Source organism: Scyliorhinus canicula, chromosome 6 (genome assembly GCF_902713615.1).
Source record: "Scyliorhinus canicula chromosome 6, sScyCan1.1, whole genome shotgun sequence".
Lineage (NCBI taxonomy): Eukaryota > Metazoa > Chordata > Chondrichthyes > Carcharhiniformes > Scyliorhinidae > Scyliorhinus > Scyliorhinus canicula.
Genome location: NC_052151.1, coordinates 148,269,637 through 148,292,130, shown reverse-complemented (window position 1 = coordinate 148,292,130; position 22,494 = coordinate 148,269,637). Strand labels below are relative to the sequence as shown.

The 22,494-nt window shown below is 43.9% G+C and overlaps 1 protein-coding gene across 5 annotated transcripts in view; it reads right to left on the bottom strand.

Annotated features, from left to right (window-relative positions):
• Nucleotides 1-22,494, bottom strand: part of rock2a (rho-associated, coiled-coil containing protein kinase 2a) — a 318,731-nt gene that overhangs the window by 51,516 nt on the left and 244,721 nt on the right. For all 5 annotated transcript variants that reach the window (XM_038800251.1, XM_038800250.1, XM_038800253.1 and 2 more), the window contains exons 20-25: nucleotides 21,116-21,185; nucleotides 13,826-13,929; nucleotides 13,213-13,399; nucleotides 10,248-10,341; nucleotides 7,257-7,351; nucleotides 807-998 (exon numbers count right to left, since the gene is read on the bottom strand). In XM_038800251.1, the coding sequence (XP_038656179.1) occupies nucleotides 807-998; nucleotides 7,257-7,351; nucleotides 10,248-10,341; nucleotides 13,213-13,399; nucleotides 13,826-13,929; nucleotides 21,116-21,185 (742 nt within the window). The remainder of the gene's footprint in view (nucleotides 1-806; nucleotides 999-7,256; nucleotides 7,352-10,247; nucleotides 10,342-13,212; nucleotides 13,400-13,825; nucleotides 13,930-21,115; nucleotides 21,186-22,494) is intronic.

Genomic DNA, 22,494 nt, shown 5'->3' with positions numbered 1-22,494 from the left:
TGGGAGAAGTAAGTATTGCAAACTGTCAGGAAAATTAATCATACATACTGCTGTTAAGGGCAATTGCGAAGACAACAGATAATCCATTCTAAGCTAAAGAGGATATGGTCAAGATGAGAAAATAGGGATTGCAAGGTATCCAAATTTGCAAAAAAAAAAAATTGTTACTATTAAAGAAAACACAATACATTCATCATAAAGCCCTGAGAAATTAGCAACTCAGAATACAAATTCTTCTTTGATTTTATCATTATTAAAATCCTAAATATATTGTCAGTGAACACTAAAACATGGAAAGAACATCAAACACACATAATTATGCCAAATTTTACGAACTAAATTAATGCATTATTTTTACAAAATACAAGCAATTCTAAAATGCTTTAGGGATTTGAAAATTACAATTTGATGGGAGCAATAAGAGAATATTGTGACAACCAGCCCTTCAATTACTTCTAAAATTTTCAAACCCATTATGCAGCAAGTTAACAAAACAGGACAGTTTGCAATTATAGTGCAAACCATCTGCTCTTAGGGATTTAAATTTTTTACTATCCTAGCCTGTTCCTTTTTTCTATATTTTGGACTGCATCTGTAGAACCAAGTTCAACAAATTACTCAAAACATGCATTATTAACTGATCATTAGAAGTAATTATGATGAAATCAGCAGCATCAAAACATCCAAGTACTACGACAGAACAGTATGGTCAGAACTGTACATTTAACAACACAAACTGCTTTAATCAATTGAATAGTAATTGTTTTTATCTTTGCCGGTATGACAAACAGCATGCACAATCTTACCGCTTGCATTTCATTCAGCTCTCTTTGGTATTTAATCATCATTTGTGTTAACTTTTCCCGCTCTGACCTCAGCTCCAATTGAAGTTTTCGATTTTCTTTTTCTTTTTTACGAAAGTCAGTGTCAGTTCCACGTCTGCTATGGTCCCTCTTCATGTCCTTTCGATTCATAATCTCGGCTAATTTATTGACAGCCTAAAACACGATAATTGTCATGTGAATTTCCAGTGGAGAATGTTGTTTCTTCTACAATTAATAATTTGTTTCACCCATGGGCTCAATCTGTGTACTTGGTTTGAGCACTGCTGCTTCACGTCGCCGCGGACCTGGGTTCGATCGTGACACCTGGTCACTGTCCTTGTGGAGTTTGCACATTCTCCCCATGTCTGCGTGGGTCTCACTCCCAAAACCCAAAGATGTACAGGGTAGGTGGATTGGCCATGCTAAATTGCCCCTTAATTGGAGAAAACAATTGGGGACTTGAAATTTATAAAAAGAAAAGTGTACAGCACTTGGAAAGTTTTTGAAGAATTTATCCTCATGATCCAATTATTGAGTAAATTTCCTAAGTATTCAATCAACCCCATAACCTACATTATTCAACTTTATCTAACCACATACTAAGAAGGAATCACGGTTTTGTCTTCGTTTTACGATTGACTCCATTTATACTTACCTTTACTTTTAAACTCTTCAATTCCAATCCAAATCAGATATTTATTTAGATATCTTCAAAAAAGATGTAACTCAAGGGGCCATTACAATGTAGCAAAATAAATTACTCTTCAGAGGCTGGTTTAATTTAAATTTACTACCCACCAATGTTCTGTGCTTACTGCTGAAGAAATATTGCTTGTATCATTTATGCCTCAAAGCAGTTTATCAATGAAAGTGAGTTCCATTCCAAAAGCCTGTCCAAAGACGAACTATAATATAAGATTCCATAAATTGAAATGATTAATTTTAAAATAATTTTAATCCAGTTTACCATGAAATCATTGGTGATGTTTAAACATTTGGAATAGTCAAGAAAAATTGATTCTCCCGACATTTTCTCTATTATCTGTAATTAGCGGTGTGTTTGAAATTCTTCACTGTAATCTTCCATTTTCATGTATTGTAACACTCGCTAATGATGCATGTACGATTAACAAAATAGACCATTGGAGATGCAAATCATAAACTTTCATCTAAGACCAAGTTTTGGTTGAAAAGAATGGGATGGCAACTTATCTAAATGGGGAGAGACTTTGGGGTTCTCTAATGCAGAGAGATTTGGGTGTCCTCGTGCACGAGTCACAGAAAACTAGCATGCAGGCACAGCAGGTAAGAAGGAAAGCAAATGGAACGTTGGCATTTATAGCAAACAGAATTGAGTATAAAGGTAAGGAAGTGTTGTTGCAACTACACAAGGCATTGGTGAGACCGCATCTGGAGTATTGTGCAGTTTTGTTTCCATTAGTTGAGGAAAGGTGTAGTGGCATTGGAGGCAGTTCAGAGGAGGTTCACTAGATTGATTCCAGTGATGAGGGGTTTGTCATAGGAGATTGAACAGTTTAGGCCTATACGCTCCACAGTTACTCAAAGTAGATGGAGCAGATGCTTCCTCTTGTGGTGCATTCTAAAACGAGAGGTCATAATCTTAGAATAAGAGGTAGCAAATTTAAAACAGATTTGAGGAGAATCTACTTCTCCCAAAGGGCTGTGAATCTGTGGAATTCGCTACCGCAGAATGCGGTGGATGCAGGGACAGCAAGTAAATTTAAGAAGGAGTTGGATAGATTTTTAATTGGTAATGGGTTGAAAGGTTATGGGGAACGAGCAGGACAGTGGAGTTGAGGCCATGATGGGATCAGCCATGACCACATTCAGGGTGTTAGGCTCGGGAGGCTAAAATGCCCACTGCACCTAGTTCATGTGTTCTAGGGACGAGATGCTCTGACCGATTTTGCAATTCAGTTCTTGGTCTGTAGCATTGTCGGTAACAGATGAGGAGCATATCAGCCATGATTGAATAGCAGAGCAGACCCGATAGTCCGTATGGCCTAATTCTGCTCCAATATCGTATGAACTTAAAAGGGTCAACTACAAATGTAATTGCAACAGAACTAATTTGTACTTTATTTTTTATCAACTCAAGAACTTACATTTAATTTAACATTTTTCAGATTTGTATTGGTTAAGATTTTAACATGGGTACCAAAGTCCATTGCAGACTTTAAAGGACTTCGAGCTGAAAAGTAAATTTGAGCCATAAATAATTATATTGAACATAGAAAAATCTTCACCATCTATTGTCTATCATTTCTTGCGGGGAGTTAACTAGAATCTGGGACAGCACAGTAGTACAGTGGTTAGCACTGTTACTTCACAGTGCAAGGGACCCGGGTTCGATTCCCGGCGTAGGTCATTGTCTGTGCGTAGTTTGCACATTCGCCCTGTGTCTGCATGGGTTTCCTCCGGGTGCTCCGGTTTCCTCCCATAGTCCAAAGATGTGCGGGTTAGGTGGATTGGTCACGCTAAGTTGCCTCTTAGTGCCCAAAGGTTTGGGGGAGGGGAGTTACGGGGACAGGGTGGAGGTATGGGCATAGGTCGGGTGTTCTTTCAGGGGCCGAATGGCCACCTTCACTGTGAATTCTATGATCTGTTACTGGGGACAAAGTGAGCAAATACCTGACCAACAATAAATTGATCAGTGAGAGTTGGCATGGATTTGTAAAGTGTAGGCCAGATCTAATTAGCCTAGTTGAATTTTCTGAGGGGATCACAATTGTGGTAGGTACAGGAGTGCCTGTGGATATTATTTCTGAGTTTCCACAGACATGTGATTAAGTTCCATACAAGAGACCATTCAGAAAAATGGAAGTGCAGGAGATTGGAGGCAAACCTTTGAAAGAAAATGGAGAATTGGTTAGGAGATAGGAAACACAACTGAGACAATCGATATGAAATGAAATGAAAATTGCTTATTGTCACAAGTAGGCTTCAAATGAAGTTACTGTGAAAAGCCCCTAGTCGCCACATTCCGGCACCTGTTCGGGGAGGCTGGTACGGGAATTGAACCGTGCTGCTTTGCCTTGGTCGGCTTTCAAAGCCAGCGATTTAGCCCTGTGCTAAACAGCCCCTTATGTCCTGTAACTGGCAAGTTTGACAACCCCCCCATCTCAAATAACTCAAATAAAGGAATGGAGATCCATGTTTGCTGATGACACCAAGTTAAGTGGTGCAATAAGTAGTGTAGTTGGAGCAGAAAGTTGTTGAGGTTATCCACTTCAAACTCTAGGAAGATGGATCAGGATATTTTGGTGAAGAACTCAGAACTGTGGATGAGCAGTCAAATTTTAGGAGTCCATGTACTTAAATCACTAAAACCTTGTGGACAGGTACAAAAAAGGGTGAATGGAATAGTCTTCATCTTAAGAGGACTAGAATTCAAAAAGATGGAAATTATGCTGAAGTTCTATAAAGCTCTGGTTAAAACACATCTGGAATACTGCTTTCAATTTTGGGCACTGTACCACATCAGGATGGATTTACAAGCCTTAAAGGGGGTGCTGTGCAGATTCACTAGAAGTCTACCGCAGCTATCATGACTCAATTATGAGGACAGGTTGCACAGACTTGTGCTCGTCCCAAACAGAAAACATATGAATGGTGGCCAAAACGGAGGTGACTTTAAGAATATGTACACTACAAATCCTTCATGGTGTTACATGGAGTCTGCAGCATAGAAACAGGCCTTTTGGCCCCACTGGTATGCTAGCATCTATACTTGCTTCTAGCTCTCGACTTGTAACCCGATCAGCAAATGCAAACATCGCCATGTGATATCTAACTTCCTCTTAATTGCTTATGTGCAGGCTTCGCTGTAAGGAGCTTGCTTGTCTCAATGACAGAACTGCCTAAAGATGGTGCAGAATGGGTTCTCTCCAACTGTCTCAACTAAAAAGGGGCCAGTTAACTTTGTACGTGTTTATGCTCCAATTCTGTGCTCCACTACAGAGGCAAAAGACCATTGGTTGGATCTGACCTTCGCCATCATAGTCAACACAGGCAGCTACCACCATGCTGACTGTGTCAGAGATGACTACCTGGTGTGCAACAGGATTAGGATGTAACCCATTAAGTTTTTTCATTCATTCGAAGCAGAAATGCCGTCCTCGTATCAGCCATACCCAGATAGAAACCAACAGTTCCTTGACTTATTGAACACGTGCTCCTTAGCGTTCACACGCAAAGTGCAGAAACAAAATGGAACATATTTCAAGACACCACCGACAAATACCACACACTCAACATATGGGAAGCAAGAATTTAAAAAATGTTGATTGGTCAAGGCAAACGTCACTGTGATGGAACCAGTCACTGAAGTCAAGCAGTCTGCTCTTATTAATTGCAAGAGAAATCCAAGCAGAAAAACTCTGAATGTACTCAGAGCTGTACAAAGTAAAGTCCAACAGATAACTCGGTACTGCATCAATAACTACTGGTTACACCTTTGCCAGAAAACAGAGTTATATTTCAACAAAAGAAATGCTAGGGGTACATGTGAAGGGATCAAACATGCAACAGTTCATCAACAAAGAAAACAGCTCCACTGAAAATCAAAACTGAGGTCATCAACATCTGAAACTGGGGAGATGGGTGGAAACACTAGCTTCAGTTGTACTCCAGGGAAAATATTTATTTACTTAGCGAACTAATGACCCAACTGTGGAGGTTGGCAAAACAGGGGACTTGGCAGGTCCTGAACCTGTTAAGGATGGACCATTCCTTCCTCAGAAGGTTAAAACCAGGCAGTTGCTGGGTTGGGTTTGAGGCCAGGTCCTTGGTCATCATGTCCAATGATTCCCATTCATTTGTCCAGGTGAAATTTGCATTGAAATTCCGTCTGGGAGGGTTGTTCCGAATCATCCTTCTTGATGGGAGTTGAACCTTGAGGGGCTGAATAGATCAGCGTGAAGTGGAGGGTGGGGGGGTGCATTGGAAACTTTTTCTATCATTTAGTGGGTTGTTGCAAGTCAAATACCATCGCCAGTGAAGCTCTAGACACCATATAAAGCCTGCCCATCATGGAAGAGCTGGGTACAAACCCACAATGGAGGAGCTTGACAAAGCTGTTGACTCGCTTGGCCTGGGCAAAGCCCCAGGTCCTGATGCTATATCGCCTGAACTCATCAAACCAGCACTCCTGTAGAATCTGCATTCTCTGCTGGAAGGAGAAGGCAGTGCCCCAGGATTACATGATGCAAAGATTGTGAGTCTGGACAAGAACAAAGGTAACTTTGTGATTGCAACAACTATTGAGGCATCTCCTTGCTGAGCAGCATGGGAAAAGCATTTGCCAGTGTTGTCCTTGTCTAACTGCAGATCCTGGCTGAATGTTTCTATCTCTAATCCCAGTGTGATTTTAGAACAGGAAATCTATCATTGACATGATGATCTTTGTCCGCCAGCGAAATGCCTTGAACATAGCAGACCACTATAAATTTAAGCATTGATCTTACCATGGTCCCCGACCATGTGAGCAGAGGCAGTTTAAGCTGCTGGGGAAAATTGGCTGCCCGCAAAGCTGCTCGGTGTATTCTCCACTTTTAATGACAACATGGTGGGCAAGGTCAACTGTGATGGGGCAATATCGAGACCCTTTGTGATCTGCAGTGGAGACAACAAGGATTGTGTTCTGGCACTCGTTGGCATATTCTTCTCTTTGCTGTTGTTACATGCTTTAAGGTAATCTCCAAAAGGTGTCTTACTTAAATACCAGAACTGTCAGACAGGACTGCAAAGGGTACTGAGAGAACCAATTCAGAGGAAAAAACCTACTGAACCTCAGCCTCACCTACCTGTCTATAGCGTCATCTCTATGGGAGAACTGGCAGGATTGACTATTTGCCTATTCCTGATTCTATGAAAGATGAAGACTGGTCTAAGATAACTTGATTCCAAAAAGTAAAGGAAAATTAACAAGTAGCACGAAAGAGTGCAGAAGATGTGGCTTTGCTCCTCAAACACATCACAAGGCAAACTGTCTTAAATGTTCAGAAGAAGGGTAATAGATACAGGTTATTTTTTCCCATGAAAGTAAGAGGATGAAAGTATTCAATCAAAAGCAAATAAGAATGCTCCTTGTGCAGTTCTGAGTGGCTGGTTCAAGAGAGCCATGCAGAGTGCATTAAAAAGAAAACAAATGCTGATGTTGACCGTTGCAACATTTTTGACAAGGGTCATATTTGGAGAGAAAACCTAGGAAAATGTAGAGACTATATCAGCACACTGTAGCAATAGGGTCAAATTAAGGATGTCCATGAATAGTGTTGAAATCGACACAATTTTACTGCCAGAAAATGACACTGCGCAGATAAAAATTACATTTGAACAAATTTAAGCAGGAACTACAGTGACATGCTGGGAACTGTGTTAACAATTAAAATATGATCATACTGTGTTTACCTGTGTTTTTAGTGTCCTCTCATTCAGCAGCTGTTTGTCAAATTGAAATTTTATATTGGCTAAATTTGCATCCTCTTCTTTCAGCTTCTGAATCTCTGAAATAAAACAAAAAAAACAATTGAAATTTTAACATGCCGAGTTTTGCAGCAGACTTTCATAGATTTATTTGGTACAAATTACCGAACAAATCAAAGCAGTTAATGATTCTCATGATGTATAAGTAGACTAACAAGATATGAGACTTTAATTTGTCAGAGGGATTTCGAAATGACTTCTGTAGAAAATGTTACACACCTCAAAATATTTTGATATAAAATTGACTTGCAGCAACAGGAAATATATGCAATATAAATGAAGAAATAAAACATTTCTACGCTTACGATGGAGATAGTATACTTTAGCTGTCTCTTCATAAATGTTTTCCATGCATGGCACGGTCGCGCAGTGGTTAGCACGCCATGGACACGGGTTCAATTCCAGCCTTGGGTGACTGGGTGGAGTTTGCACCTTCTCCCCATGTTAGTGCGGGTTTCCTCTGGGTCCTCCGTTTTCTTTTGTTTCAGATTCTAGCATCTGCAGTAATTTGCTTTTATTATAGATTTTCTATGCTCTGACACTATTTAATTTATCACAACATTCATCGAGCTCTAGGGCAACTCAATGAAGTCACCATAAACCTCTGTGCTGTGCTGGTCCATGTGTTTTTTTTGGGGGAAAAATATATTTTACCTTGGGATGATGGTCACTTTAAGAACTAGGTTTCTCTGAAACGGATTAGGAAATGATCATGTGACCAGTTAGCCTGCATCTGTGTTCAAGCAGTTTTAGACATAGAATTTACAGTGCAGAAGGAGGCCATTCGGCCCATCGAGTCTGCACCTGCTCTTGGAAAGAGCAACCCACCCAAGGTCCACACCTCCACCCTATCCCCATAACCCAGTAACCCCACCCAACACTAAGGGCAGTTTTGGACACTAAAGGCAATTTAGCATGGCCAATCCACCTAATCTGCAAATCTTTGGACTGTGGGAGGAAACCGGAGCACCCGGAGGAAACCCACGCACACACGGGGAGGATGTGCAGACTCCGTACAGACATGTACCCAATCCAGAATCGAACCTGGGACCCTGGAGCTGTGAAGCAATTGTGCTATCCACAATGCTACCATGCTGTCCGTGTTTTAGTCTTTGGTTTTGGAATACAGGCTGTAGAAGAGAAAACATCGCTTTCAAACAGAGTTCAGTTGAAATTGTGTGTTCGCTAAAAGAGGGGAAAATTAAAGGGCTTGTACAGCGAGTTAAAGTTCTGGGGCGGAGTTCTGATCTCCCGGGAAAAATTGGGAGGGCCGTCGTGAACTCGGCCGAGTTTCAAGCCGGCCTCAGAGGCCGCTCCTCGTCCCCTATTCTCCCCTCCCAGCGGGGCTAGGAGCGGCGCTCCGTAAATCTCGGCCGCGGGGGAGTCGCGCCGAGAATGACGCGGCCGGCACGCCTAATGATGTCAGCCGCGCATGCGCAGGTTGGCCGGCTCCAACCCGCGCATGCGCGGCTGACGTCATGACGCTGACGGCACGAACCCGCGCATGCGCGGTGGCCGTCTTTCCCCTCAGCCAAGACGGAAGAGGGGAAATAGTGCATCCGATTTGGACGCCGGTCCGACGATTGGTGGGCACCGATCGCGGGCCTGTCCCCTCCCGAGCACAGTCGTGGTGCTCTTTCTTTTCTGGGCCACCTACAAGCCCCAAACGGGCTTCTCACTCCCGTTTCACGACGGCAGCGACCAGGTTTGTTTGCCGCCGTCGTGAAACGGTCGCGACTGGCAGGCCGCTCGGCCCATCTGGGTTGGAGAATCGCCGTTCACTGTGAAAAACGGCGAGCAGCGATTCTTCCGAGCGGGGTGGGGGAGGGGGGCCCCTCCCGCGATTCTCCCATGCCACGTGGGGAGCGGAGAATTGCGCCCCTGGTAAATCCAAGTAGAGAGCAAGCGAGAGAGCGAATCGGAGCAAGAATCTTAGTGCCAAAATCCAGAAATTAAGATATTAGGACTAGGAAAGTTCAAGCCCGAGGTGACTACACTTAAGACGCCTGTGTTGTCTGGTGAGTTTGTAACTATCGGGAGTAAGCAGTGACCCACAAAATATTAACTCTTGTACGAAACTGCAAAGCACTACTCAGGCCAAGTGGTAAATCGTCCAAATTGTGTTAAGTATGTGACTTGAGTTTTGGTGTGCAAGTCTAATGGGTTTTAAAGGAAAGTGGATTTCAGGAGTTTGGTTCAGATCATAAGGGCAGGATTTTCTGGCCCTTCCCATCGGTGGAACCTTCCTGTCCCACTGGCAGCGATCTCCATGGCAGGTTCCCTGCCAGTGGGGCAGGAAGGCAATGCAAATTGCTGGAGACATCAGATGGACTGGATGATCCCCGCCATCAGAAAATCCCGCCCTTAGTAACTGGGTTCTTTTTACCATTAATCTTTACTCTTACCGTGACTGGCTATTTAAAATAGGATGTTGTTATTAGAATTCATGTTCTTTCATTTTGGTGCAGTAAAATTCATTTGTTTTAAACCATGAACTTTGTGGATTCACTCTTAGTAAATACCGGAGGTTTTAGATTCTTAGAAAAAAATTAAACACATTACTGGTCTCCACCAAGACCATAAAACTATGTATTTCAAGACATTCACTCTATAAGAGTCAAGAAGATCAAGAAGTACATAAAAATCTTACACTGTTCATAAAATGGATGCAATTAAAACCTGACTTCGGGAACCAATGTTGCCTCTCAGTGAAACTGTCCCTTTTGCTCATACGTGTGACGACATTGCAAAAAGCAAATTGTTGGTTGTCAAGCTTTTAGAATGCCAAAAGGATATACGGTGCTATATAAATTACTCCTTTTATATCAAATCGAACAGTTCACTAAAAACTGGGTTGAGGGAGCATAAAGGACCTGACACATCTATGTTTTATTTTGAAATTTAAATTGTACTCACGGTCCTGAAGCTCCTTCATTTTATTGTTCAGTTCCTCCTTCTCATTTGCAAGATTTGCTACATCAGCAGTCAGCATTCTATTCGTCTCCTCCAGCTAAATAGCAAATTAAAATATTTAAATATTTTAAATGGGCAGCACGTTAGCACAGTGGTTAGCAAAGTTGCTTCACAGCTCCAGGGTGCCTGGTTCGATTCCCGGCTTGGGACACTGTCTGTGCGGAGTCTGCACACTCTCCCCGTGTCTGCGTGGGTTTCCTCTGGATGCTTCGGTTTCCTCCCACAGTCCAAAGATGTGCAGGTCAGGTGGATTGGCCATGATAAATTGTCCTTAGTGTCCAAAAAAGGTTAGGTGGGGTTACAGGGATGGGATAGGCTTAAGCGGGGTGCTCTTTCCAAGGGCCAGTGGAGACTCGATGGGCCAAAGGGCCTCCTTCTGCACTGTAAATCCTATGAAAACAGCTATGAAATTAAAACTATCCAAGTTACACAAATGATAATTTTCTGAAACTAGGCATATCTTGGAGTTGTTTAATAGTTCCAAAGTGCACGCCCCAGCAGTTTACAATTTATCAAACTTGTGCCCAATGAAAGTTTGCTTCATCAATGGAAGAAATTTTTCTGGTAGGCACTTGAGGCCTCTTAAAAGAAAACAATTGTGTTGCAAATTAGCTTTAAATACCAATCAGTGTTTAGTTTCTGAATTCGAGAATTTATTTTGTATCTTGAAATAAAGATTATTGCATTTTTTTTTGAATGACAGAGATTTTGGATTGTGGTTATATTTTGAGTTATTTCACTCTTTATTTGCCAAAACTTTCAGTAGACAGTGTGATAAATAATATTCAAAGTGTATCACAGAAATCAATTAAACTTTTCACTAAACCCTCAGTGCTCTAAAACATCAGCAAAAATTATTGTCGCTTACCAGCCCACCTGTTCAGATTTTCACTTCCACCCAGAACCACTTCAACTCCATATATGGAATGGAGCATTTCTCTCCAACTAAAATTCTGATTTAAGTGTAATTAAAACAGCAATGGGGGTATTCTTAAATCCCACAAATAGATGCGTTTGGGTTGGATCGGAAGGTAAAATGGAGAAATGTTCAAAACTCATCCATGTGAATCCACCTACTTCCAGTTTTAACTGAGGCAACACAGGCGGTGAAGTGTTTTGGGGGTGGTGGTGTGAAAAGAGGTGTAAATAAGCAACCTGCTCCCAAGAGGTGGTCAATTATTTAAATATTTTAATGAGGCTGGGTTTCCCAAGCTTTTGCAAACCTGACAGTTCAAGGGGTGGACAGGCAAGGAATAAGAAAGGATGCATGGAATGGGTAACTGTCTTTGCAGCACTGCTTACGAGACAGAATGAGCAGGAATACTTCCATCCCTGCCCAAGCCACCCCTGATAGCCCCCAAAGTGACAGGAATCCATGCTCCTCAGCTCTGTCCTTGCAGCAATACAAATTTCTCCTGATATCCACCATTGCAGATCATCTCCTTCAAGGATCATAACCTCCCCCAATGTTCTCCATGCCCACGCCTTGCATCCTCCACCCCAAACTTCTCCTAAGGAGGCACAGCTACTATCTCTGCTGTTCCTCCACTGATCTCATCAAGCCCCAACAATACCTCCCCTTCCCAATATCCAGGCCTCCTACCGATAAGACCATAAGATATAGGAGCACAGTTAGGCCGTTTGGTCCATTGAGTCCGCTCTGTCATTCGGTCATGGCTGCCTATATGTTCCTCATCCCCATTATCCCTCATTTCCTTTTCAATCAAGAAATCCCCTTATTAATGAACTTAAAAGCATAAGAACTAGGAGCAGGAGTAGGCCATCTGGCCCCTTGAGCCTGTTCTGCCATTCAATGAGATCATGGCTGATCTTTTCTGGACTCAGCTCCACTTTCCGGCCTGAACACCATAACCCTTAATCCCATTATTCTTCAAAAAACTATCTATCTTTACCTTAAAAACATTTAATGAAGGAGCTTCAACTGCTTCACTGGGCAAGGAATTCCATAGATTCACAACCCTTTGGGTGAAGAAGTTCCAGATTTGTGCTTGAGGTGTTGTCACGTACAGGGCGACAGACCAAGAGCTAAAAGGTGGGATAGACAGAATAGTTCTTTCTCAGAACATAAGAACTAGGAGCAGGAACAGAGAATTTAGCCTCTTGAGCCTGCTCCACCATTCAATACGATCTTGGCTGATCTCATTATGGCCTCATCTCTACCGCCCGCTTTCCGTAACCCTTCAACACATTACTAATTAAAAATCTGTCTAACTCCTCTTTAAATTTACTCACTGTCCCAGCGTCCACTGCACTCTGGGGTAGCAAATGCCACAGATTCACAACCCTTTGGGGAAGTAGTTTCTCCTCAAATCTGCTTTCAATTTGCTGAGACTATGACCTCTGGTTCTAGAATGTCCCACAAGAGGAAGCATCTGCTCCACATCTACGTTATCCATACCTTCTAGCATCTTGTATACCTCAATTTGATCTCTCCTCATTCTTCTAAACTCTAGAGAGTATAGGCCTAAACTGCTCAATACCTCTTCATAAAATTAAATCCCTCATTTAGGGAATCAATCTGCTGAACGTCCTCTGAACTGCCTCCAATGCCACGATACCTTGCCTCAAATAAGGGGACCAAAGGTGTGCACAATACTTCAATGTCTCAGGGCACCACATCTCTCAGTCTTGTTAGTTGTGGCTAGAAAACTGTTCCTAAAATTGCTGTAAATATCAAGGCCAATATGCCTCATGACTGCTTTATGGTACATATCACTTACAAGATGCACTCAATTTTTGAATACATAGAAAGGACTGAGCAGGTGCACTGGGCAAAAAAAGAAAGTTCAGTACTACCACTTGTGTATTATGTTTCAATTCGCCTAGAAGGGGACCACAACATTTGATTATTTGCATAATAAGAATTTAACTAGTAAATTCTACTCACAGACGCAATTGTAGCATCCTTTTCAGCCAGCTCTTGCTTGTGCCTTGCCATCATCTCTTTAATTTCTAGTTCCTTCATAATTTTTTCTTTCTCCAGGTCAGAATACTGTTCCTCTGCAATTGAGCGTGCAAGTTGTTCGGAGTCTGCCTTTGTTAGTGTAATCTCAAGTTGTGCTGCCAAAGAATCTCTGTAGAGAAATGAAAATCAGTTTAATCAGAACATGTTGTCTGGGTGATGTGCACACAAAGCAACAACAGATCATAATTAGAGCTTAATTCTTAGTAATTCAGGTCTCGTCTCAGAATATGAATTCAGGAAAGATGATTGATCAGTATAGACTATTTAAAGACTACACTTCCAGTTTCATAGATGGGCAATTTCACAAGCTATAAACTTCAGTTCATTTTGAATACATATTATTTCCTGGTCAAATCGTATGATAAATACTTTACAAATATATTATCTGGAAATTCAGGGCTTTAAGTTTTGAACTCTTTCTATTGAAGATTGAGAAATATAGAAATGCTAAAAGTTCAATAGAAGTATATTTAAGACTATGTTTCAAACTGAAACAAGATCATTCTGAGATTGTATGAGTGAACTGAATTCCCACCTCTCATCTTGCAACTCTTGCATTTTTTGCTGCAAATCTTTACAAAGCTTGCTTTTCTCTTCACATTCTTCCTTCAGTTCCCTTACTTGAGTCTTGTACAAAGTCTGCAAAATTTAAAATCAGCAAATAACATAAGTCACAAGCTAGAATTCTAACATTGCAGGGTCATAAACCTGGAACGCCATTCCTAACAACACTGTGGGTACCCCTACACCACTTGGAATGCAGTGGTTCAAGGAGGCAACTTATTACTACCTTCACAAGGATAATTAGGAATGGGTAACAAATATTGGCATTGCCGTGAAATAATAAAGACTAATTTACAAGTAAACATAAATCAGTATTTACATTCTTAAACTGGACTTCTGATTTTAGATGAGAAAAGCACAACAAATGCTTATTAGATCTACTATTCGTATTGAGATTTAGTTTCAACCATTTTGTAATTCTTCATTATTAAATATTTTCTTCCCTTTCTCACAGTTATTTCAAACTTTGAGTCGTTAACATACAAAATGCCCCAGCTCCCTATAATTTATATTTTTCTTTGAATTAGGTACCACTTGAATTTGAAGTCCATTTTCTTCTTCTATTCGTGTTGCAATCGCTGTCACCTACATGCTCATTCACCTTGCGGTTATGATTAATCCTGCTGCATTACTCATTACCAGGTCTAGAATATCCTAGTTGGCCCTGGAACATATTGACCTAAGAAATTGTCCATAATAAACTCTATGAAATAATTTTCCAGGTTACCTTTGCCAATTTGATTTGTGCAATGTACAAGATGACTAAATTCACTCATGATTACTGCGGTATCTTTCCTATAAGCCCCATTTATTTATTGTGTGCGCTGACCCACAGTATAACTAGTTAGGGGGCCTAAAAAGCTGCTCACGCAAGTGACCTTTCCTATTTCTTATCTCTAGCCAAACTGATTCAACATCTTCTCTTTGGACCCACGGTCATTTCTCACTAATGTATTAATGACATCCTAATTAACACCTTTTCCAAGCTCCCCATCTTTCCTAAATATCAAATACTCTCCAATTTTCAAGGTCACCCTGCAACCATGTCTCCATGATGGCTATCAGGTCATACGTATTTATTTCTATCTTTGTTAAAAAATCATCCATTTTGTTACAAATGCTACACCCATTCATATACAGAGCATTCAACTCTCTTTTTACTACTTTTAGAATATCTAACCTTATCTGCTGGTGTATTATTTGTACTCTGGCCCTTCCTGCCACACACTGGTTATCTTTATTCAAATCGCTATCCTGCTCTAGTACCTAATTGTTACCTTCGGATTTGCTACATTTCCTCTCTCATAATCTCTCCCCCCACTATTTAAAAAGACCGTGTTTGGGGGGGGGGGGGGGGGGGGAGGAGACAAAAAGAGGAAAAATTGTATAAACTGTGGACTGATAGTTTGTGGAATGGGTTGGTATACATTACTTTTTTTAAAAAACCTGTATTTGTAATAAAGTGCATTTAAAAAAAAAAAGACCTCTCTACTGCTCCATTTACCTAACTCGCCTGAACACAAGTCCCATAGTATGTTTCAGGTGAAGCCTGTTTCAATGGTACACAGCTCCCACTTTCCCCAGTACTGGTGCCACTGCCCCATGAATCAAAACCTATCTCTCCCATCCAAGTCTTTGAGTTATGCAGTTATATACTGATGCAACCATCAATTCACGCGATGTAAACTGTGGCTTGAATCGACAAGAACAGTGCCTGCCTGCGACCGCTCTGCTAGTGAGAGCTGCCTACAAGTCAGCTGCTCTTTATACCTCCCCTCAAGGGGGTGGAGCCCACAAGGGCACCAACATGATACATTCTGTGTAATATCGTACAATGGTCCATCGGTGGAGCCCACATAGGCAACAGCGTGATACATGTAGTACCGTGGTGAATGGTTAGTACAATACGTTGACCACATTCGCCCCCTGTTAAAAAAATGAAGTCCGGCGGGGGTGAAGGGTTCACAGGTTCAGTCTGTCCGGCGCCCTGGTATCGCAGCGGGCACGGGTGTCAAACTCATCGGTGCGGGCACAGGCGTGGACTCCGGGAGCGTGTCTTCTGCAGCTTCGTTCCTGTGGGACGGTGAAAGGGGAAGGGAGTATAGGAGGGGGTGCTGTTCGGTGTAAGCTGGGGGGAATAGGTTGGGGTGGTGGTAGGGGAACCTGCGGGTGTCAGGTCCTGGAGGGAAACCATATCCTGTGGGCCGTCGGGGTGTTCTACATATGCGTACTGGGGGTTGGTGTGAAGGAGCTGGACCCTCTCGACCAGGGGGTCGGACTTATGGCTCCTTACGTGTTTGCGGAGTAGGACGGGCCCCAGTGTCTTCAGCCAGGACGGAAGCGAGATCCTGGAGGTGGATTTCCTGGGGAAAACAAACAGGCGGTCATGAGGGGTCTCATTCGTGGCCGTGCAAAGGAGTGACCTAATGGAGCGGAGCGCGTCTGGGAGGACCTCCTGCCAGTGGGAAACTGGGAGATTCCTAGACCGTAGGGCCAGGAGGACGGCCTTCCAGACAGTCGCGCTCTCCCTCTCCACCTGTCCGTTTCCCCGGAGGTTGTAACTGGCAGTCCTGCTTGAGGCGATGCCCTTACCGAGCAAGTACTGACGCAGTTCGTCGCTCATGAATGACGAGCCCCGGTCACAGTGGATGCAATTGGGGAAACCGAACAAGGTGAAGACACTATGTAGGGCCTTAATGACGGTGGCCGCAGTCATGTCGGGGCAGAGGATTGCGAAGGGGAAGCAGGAGAACTCGTCAACAACGTTTAGGAAATAAGTGTTGCGGTTGGTAGAGGGGAGGGGCCCTTTGAAATCGATACTGAGGCGCTCAAAGGGCCGGGATGCCTTCACCAGGTGGGCCTTATCCGGTCGATAGAAGTGCGGCTCACACTCGGCGCAGATTTGGCAGTCCCAGGTCATGGCCCTGACTTCCCCGTTGGAGTAGGGCAGGTTGCGGGCCTTGATGTAGTGGAGATGCCGGGTGACCCGCGGGTGGCAGAGGTCATCGTGGATGGCCCGGAGTCGGTCATCTTGTGCGCTGACGCACGTGCTGCGGGACAGGGCATCTGGGGGATCGTTGAGCTTCCCAGGACAATACACTATATCGTAATTATAGGTGGAGAGTTCGATTCTCCACCTTAAGATCATATCGTTCTTGATCTTGCCCCGCTGTATATTATCAAACATGAAGGCTACCGATCGTTGGTCGGTAACGAGGGTAAACCTCCTACCAGCGAGGTAGTGCCTCCAGTGCCGTATAGCTTCCACCATGGCTTGGGCTTCTTTTTCGAACGAGGAGTGTCGAATTTCGGAGGCGTTGAGGGTACGTGAAAAAAAGGCTACGGGCTTGCCTGCCTGGTTACGGGTGGCGGCGAGGGAGATTTCTGACACATCGCTCTCCACCTGGAAGGGGACGGACTCGTTCACCGTGCGCATCGCGGCTTTGGCAATATCTGTCTTGATGCGGCTGAAGGCCTGGCGGGCCTCAGCTGCCAGTGGGAAGGTGGTGGCCTTGATTAGTGGGTGGGCTTTGTCCGCATAGTTGGGGACCCACTGGGCGTATTAGGAAAAGAACCCGAGACACCTTTTCAGGGCCTTGGGGCAGTGGGGAAGGGGGAGTTGCAGGAGGGGGCACATACAGTCGGGGTCGGGTCCTAGAACTTTGTTTTCCACGACGTAGCAGAGGATGGCTAGTCTGGTTGTGTGGAAAACGCATTTCTTCTTGTTATAAGTGAGGTTAAGGGCTTGGGCGGTTTGGAGAAATCTCTGGAGGTTGGCGTCATGGTCCAGCTGGTCGTGGCCGCAGATGGTGACGTTGTCCAAGTACGGAAATGTGGCCCACAGCCCGTACTGGTCCACCATTCGGTTCATCGTTCTTTGGAAGACCGAGACCCCGTTTGTGATGCCGAAGGGGACCCGGAGGAAATGGAAGAGGCGGCCGTCTGCCTCAAAGGCTGTGTAGTGGCGGTCCTCCGGGCAGATTGGGAGCAGGTGGTATGCAGACTTTAGATCCACCGTGGAGAACATCTGGTAGTGTGCGATCTGGTTAATCATGTCTGCGATCTGGGGAAGGGGGTACGCATCAAAGTGCGTGTACCAGATTATAGTCTGGCTGTAGTCTACAACCATCCAGGTCTTTTCCCCGGTCCTGACGACCACCACCCGAGCTCTCCAGGGTCTATTGCTGGCCTCGATGGTCCCCTTCCGCAAGAGTCGCTCTGGACCTCGGACTGGATGAAAGTCCTGGCCTGGATACTGTACCGCCTGCTTCTGGTGGCGACTGGCTTACAGTCGGCAGTGAGATTTGCGAAGAGCGGGGGAGGGTCGACCTTTAGGGTCGCGAGGCTACATATGGTGAGTGGGCGCAGGGGCCCGCCAAACTTCAGAGTTAGGCTCCTGAGGTTGCACTGGAAGTCCAGTCCCAACAGGAGAGGAGCGCAGAGGTCGGCGAGTACATATAATTTAAAATCGGTGTACTCGGCGCCCTGTATTGCAAGGGTTGCGGCAATGCACCCCCGGATCTGCACCGAGTGCAACCCAGAAGCGAGGGAGATGGTTTGATGTGCAGGGAAGATTGGGATCGAGCAGCGCCTTGCATGCCTGGATGAATGAAGCTCTCCGTGCTCTGAATCGAACAGGCAAGGCGTTTCGTGTCCATTGACCGGACAGTCATCATGGAGCTCCGGAGGTGTTTGGGTTGCGACTGGTCAAGGGTGACCGCGCTGAGTTGCGGGTAGCCGGCGTGGTCGGAGGTGCTGGGGTGGTCCCAAGATGGCTGCCCCCGTCGGTCGCACGTGTCGGGCAGCGAGGAAGATTGCGTCCAAGATGGCGGCCCCCATGAATCGCACGTGGCGGGCCGCGTGGGCGACGATGAGTCGAACATGTTCTGTGGGCTTGAAGATGGCTGCCCCCACGGACAGTACGAGGCCGATGATGCATCGCGGGGGGGGGGGGGGGGGGGGGGGGGGGGGGGGGGGAGGGGTGGGAGAGCCGGCACGCACGCAGCCACACTTCGGGGTCTGCGCGCCTCTGAGTCTGAGAGTCGGGCCTGTGATTTTGATGATCTGGACCTGGCCAGGCAAACTTTAGCAGAATATCCCTTTTTACCGCAGTCACTGCAATTCGCGTTCCGAGCCGGACAGCGCTGCCTGGGGTGATTATGCTGGCCGCAGAAATAGCAGGGTAGCCCCCCGTGTTGGGAAGGCAGCCGCGCAGCACAGGCCTGTGGTACTCTCTGGTCGGGGGTCCACGAGGGGGTCGCGTGATCAGACGGGAACACGTTGAGGCTTTGGAACGCTACTTCTAGGGAGAAGGCTAGCTTAACCACCTCTTCTAGGTCGAGGGCACCTTTCTCAAGTCGGCACTGTCTCACGTAGTTGGACCTGACTCCAGCCACGTAAGCGTCCCGGACGGCGAGGTCCACATGTTGAGTGACCGTAATGGCCTGACAGTTGCAACTTCGCGCGAGGACTTTGCGATTCCCTGGGGCGTTGGCGGCAAGTATTGAGGAGGTGCCATGCGTACACCTCGTTCGCTGGCCTTACGTATAGGCGCTTCAGTATTACGAGGGCGTCTGCGTAAGTGGAGGCTTCCTCGAGTTGAACAGAGATTCGATGGCTCACCCAGACATGGAGGAGGCTCAGCTTCTGATCGTCGGAGACGAAAGGCGAGGAGAAGGCGGCGAGGTAGGCCTCGAAACAGCAGGGCCAGTGCGAAAAAATCCCTTTGGCCTCCGCGGATTGTGGGTCGAGTTCCAGTCAGTCAGGTTTGAGGGCCGATTCCATTGTGGTGTTTTAGTCGATTAAATTGATATGACCATCAATTCACGCGAAACAGAGAGTAGATGTAAACTGTGGCTTTAATCGACTAGAACAATGCCTGCCTGCGACTGCTCTGCTAGTGAGAGCCGCCTACAGGGCAGCTGCTCTTTATACCTCCCCTCAAGGAGGCGGAGCCAGGGACGGAGCCCACAAGGTCACCATTCTGTGTAATATCGTACAATGGTCCATAGGTGGAGCCCAAATGGGCAACAGCGCGATACAATACCTTGGTGAATGGTTAGTACAATACGTTCACCACACATGCCAATTCTTATTTACTCGACCCCAATTTATTGTAGTTCAAGTAATAATCTAGAGATTACCATCTTTGAGATTCTGCTTTATAATTTTGTCCCTAGTTGCTCAAAATTCCTAATCTGAATCACTTTCCTAGTCCTATCTATGTCATTGGTAGCGATGCCACCCCCCCCCCCCCCCCCCCCCCCCCCCCCCCCCCCCCACCACCACCATCGCAAATATCTCTCCAGCACCAAGCAGATGTCCAATTCCCAAACAGGCAACACAGCCTGACCAAATCTCTGACCGAAGATTGTGATCGCCTTCTGGAACAAAGTGTCTAGGTAAATTTATCCCTCACTAATGCATCGCAATGTCTACAGCTTGACCTCCAGCTCAATGACCCTGAGCCAAAGCATCTCAAGCCGCTGACACTATAGATGTCTGTGCCTTAGATCATGCTGGTGTCCAGAAACTCCCACATTCTGCAGTGACAACGCAACTGTCCTACCGTCTTTTGTATGTGTTAATTATAATATTCTAAATTAATTTATAAACCCTTTCACTCCCAATGAGCTATACTTTAAAAGAACAAAATATGCAATCACTTACAAATTGCCCTCCTCCCTCATTGCACTGAATTCCCTCACTCAACTCACAAATTCCCAAGTTCACTCTTTGATTAACCGTACTTTAAGTATTTTGTTATATAAATTAGAAGTTGATCATGAGAAGGGTTTAGTTTAACTTCAAAATTGGTTTACAATTTCAAAACGAGCAGGAATAAGATAAATTCAAAAAGTCATTTGCATTCTTTATCTAATTGGCATTGCATAATTTCAGACTAAGAGGGTGTTGCAGTAATAATTAAGTAGTTTCTCTCACACACACCACTGATAATGAGCTCTCGGCTTCATTTGGTTGCTTATTTTCTCATTTGCAATTTAATTGGTGCCAAAATTTTAAAGTTCATGAATGGATTTCTGGTCATTAGATCCTTTTCCTTTCTGCTCAGGTAATAGATGCTGTTTTTCTTTTGAGTGGCTAATTGCAAAAAACAGTAATATCCTCATCAGTGCCTTTGTGATTATTATTTATACTTATAGTACTGAAATCCTTAAAAAAATTCATTCAACAAAATCTTAGAGCCTTAATTAATTGTATTAAGTTTTCCTCGCTATGAACTCAAAAGTGGAGAACATACTGAAAAATACTGTTCTGCCTCCAGCTGGTCCTGAAGTTCTTTCATCTGACCATCGGCATCCTGACGCTCTCTGGATAATGGATAAAATTAAAAAAGAAACATTTTACAAATTGAAGAATTACAAAAACCTAATTACATCATACTTTCAGCTTGTAAACTTTAGTAGCAATTAAAAAGTAACTGTAGCCAAAGTCACAAAGAATCCTTTAATTTTCTTTGCTTTATGGAGCATAAGGCTTGATGTATTTTCTTTTTAAAGCCAAGTACATGGACACTGGGAAGAATGTTTTTTCTAACAGGTAAGAAACTGAGTTCTGCCCCAACCCCTGCTAAAAGATGCCTCTCTTCTTTTCCTGCCAGAAAAGAAAAATAGAAACTGCAGGTTCAATCATTGTACAATGTGTTCATGAGGTATATGTAGGAGATTAAACATATGAAAGTCAGCATACAAATTCAAATTTGGCAACCAGACCTTTAATGTTGACATTGATGCACAGTACTTTAGTTTATGTCAAAGTTTTAAAGGTTTTTGCGAAAATGTAATTGTGATCAGAATGTTTTCACTGGAAGGAGGTAGATTTAGAGTTATAGACCTACTTTCCACTCAGAGCAAACTTTATTTTTGAACAGAAAACATTTACAACTTAACTATGAAAGAAATATAACCTGTGCAAAATAGGATTAAGCACAAGGATAATTAAGAGGTAGGTGGACAGGAACTTTGTAGGTGGAGTCAAACTTTTAAATAAACAATAATGCCTATAGTGGGTAAAATAATATTCTTCCCCATTTGTTTAACCTCTGCACTAGACACACAAGTATGGTCCTAATGCAACATTGGCCTTCTGATTTTCAAGTTTTCTATCCCCCATGTCAGGTTCAAGTATTCATAAGTTGTCAAATTTGCTTCAAGCAAATACATGATTGAATTAGATTTTTAACGTAAGATGGTAACTCAACTAAGTTAGGCAACAATTATGATTGATGTATGAATGATTCAAGCCCATGGAATGGCCTAACTGCTTTGGAAACCAAAATCAGAATATGTAGCATCAACTAAGTTCATGTAAGTATGATCATGGCGCAACTACAAATTGTAGAGCAGCGTGGAAAAATTTAATTTGGAATCTATATTAAAAATTTTATGAAGAAAAGTGGAAAAGAGAAAGTATTAGCAGAAAAAAGATTTAGTAAAAGAGAAAAGATTCACATTTCATTTTTTGGTGTTTTAAACCCTTCAGCGCGATCATGCTTGGGTCCTAACTCTGGGCACCTTTAAGAACATCCCACTTCCCCTTGAGAACTATTATCCAAGATATTACATCTGACTATACCAAAGCGCAAGAATCCCAGGTACCTCATTGTTGTTAAACTTTTAG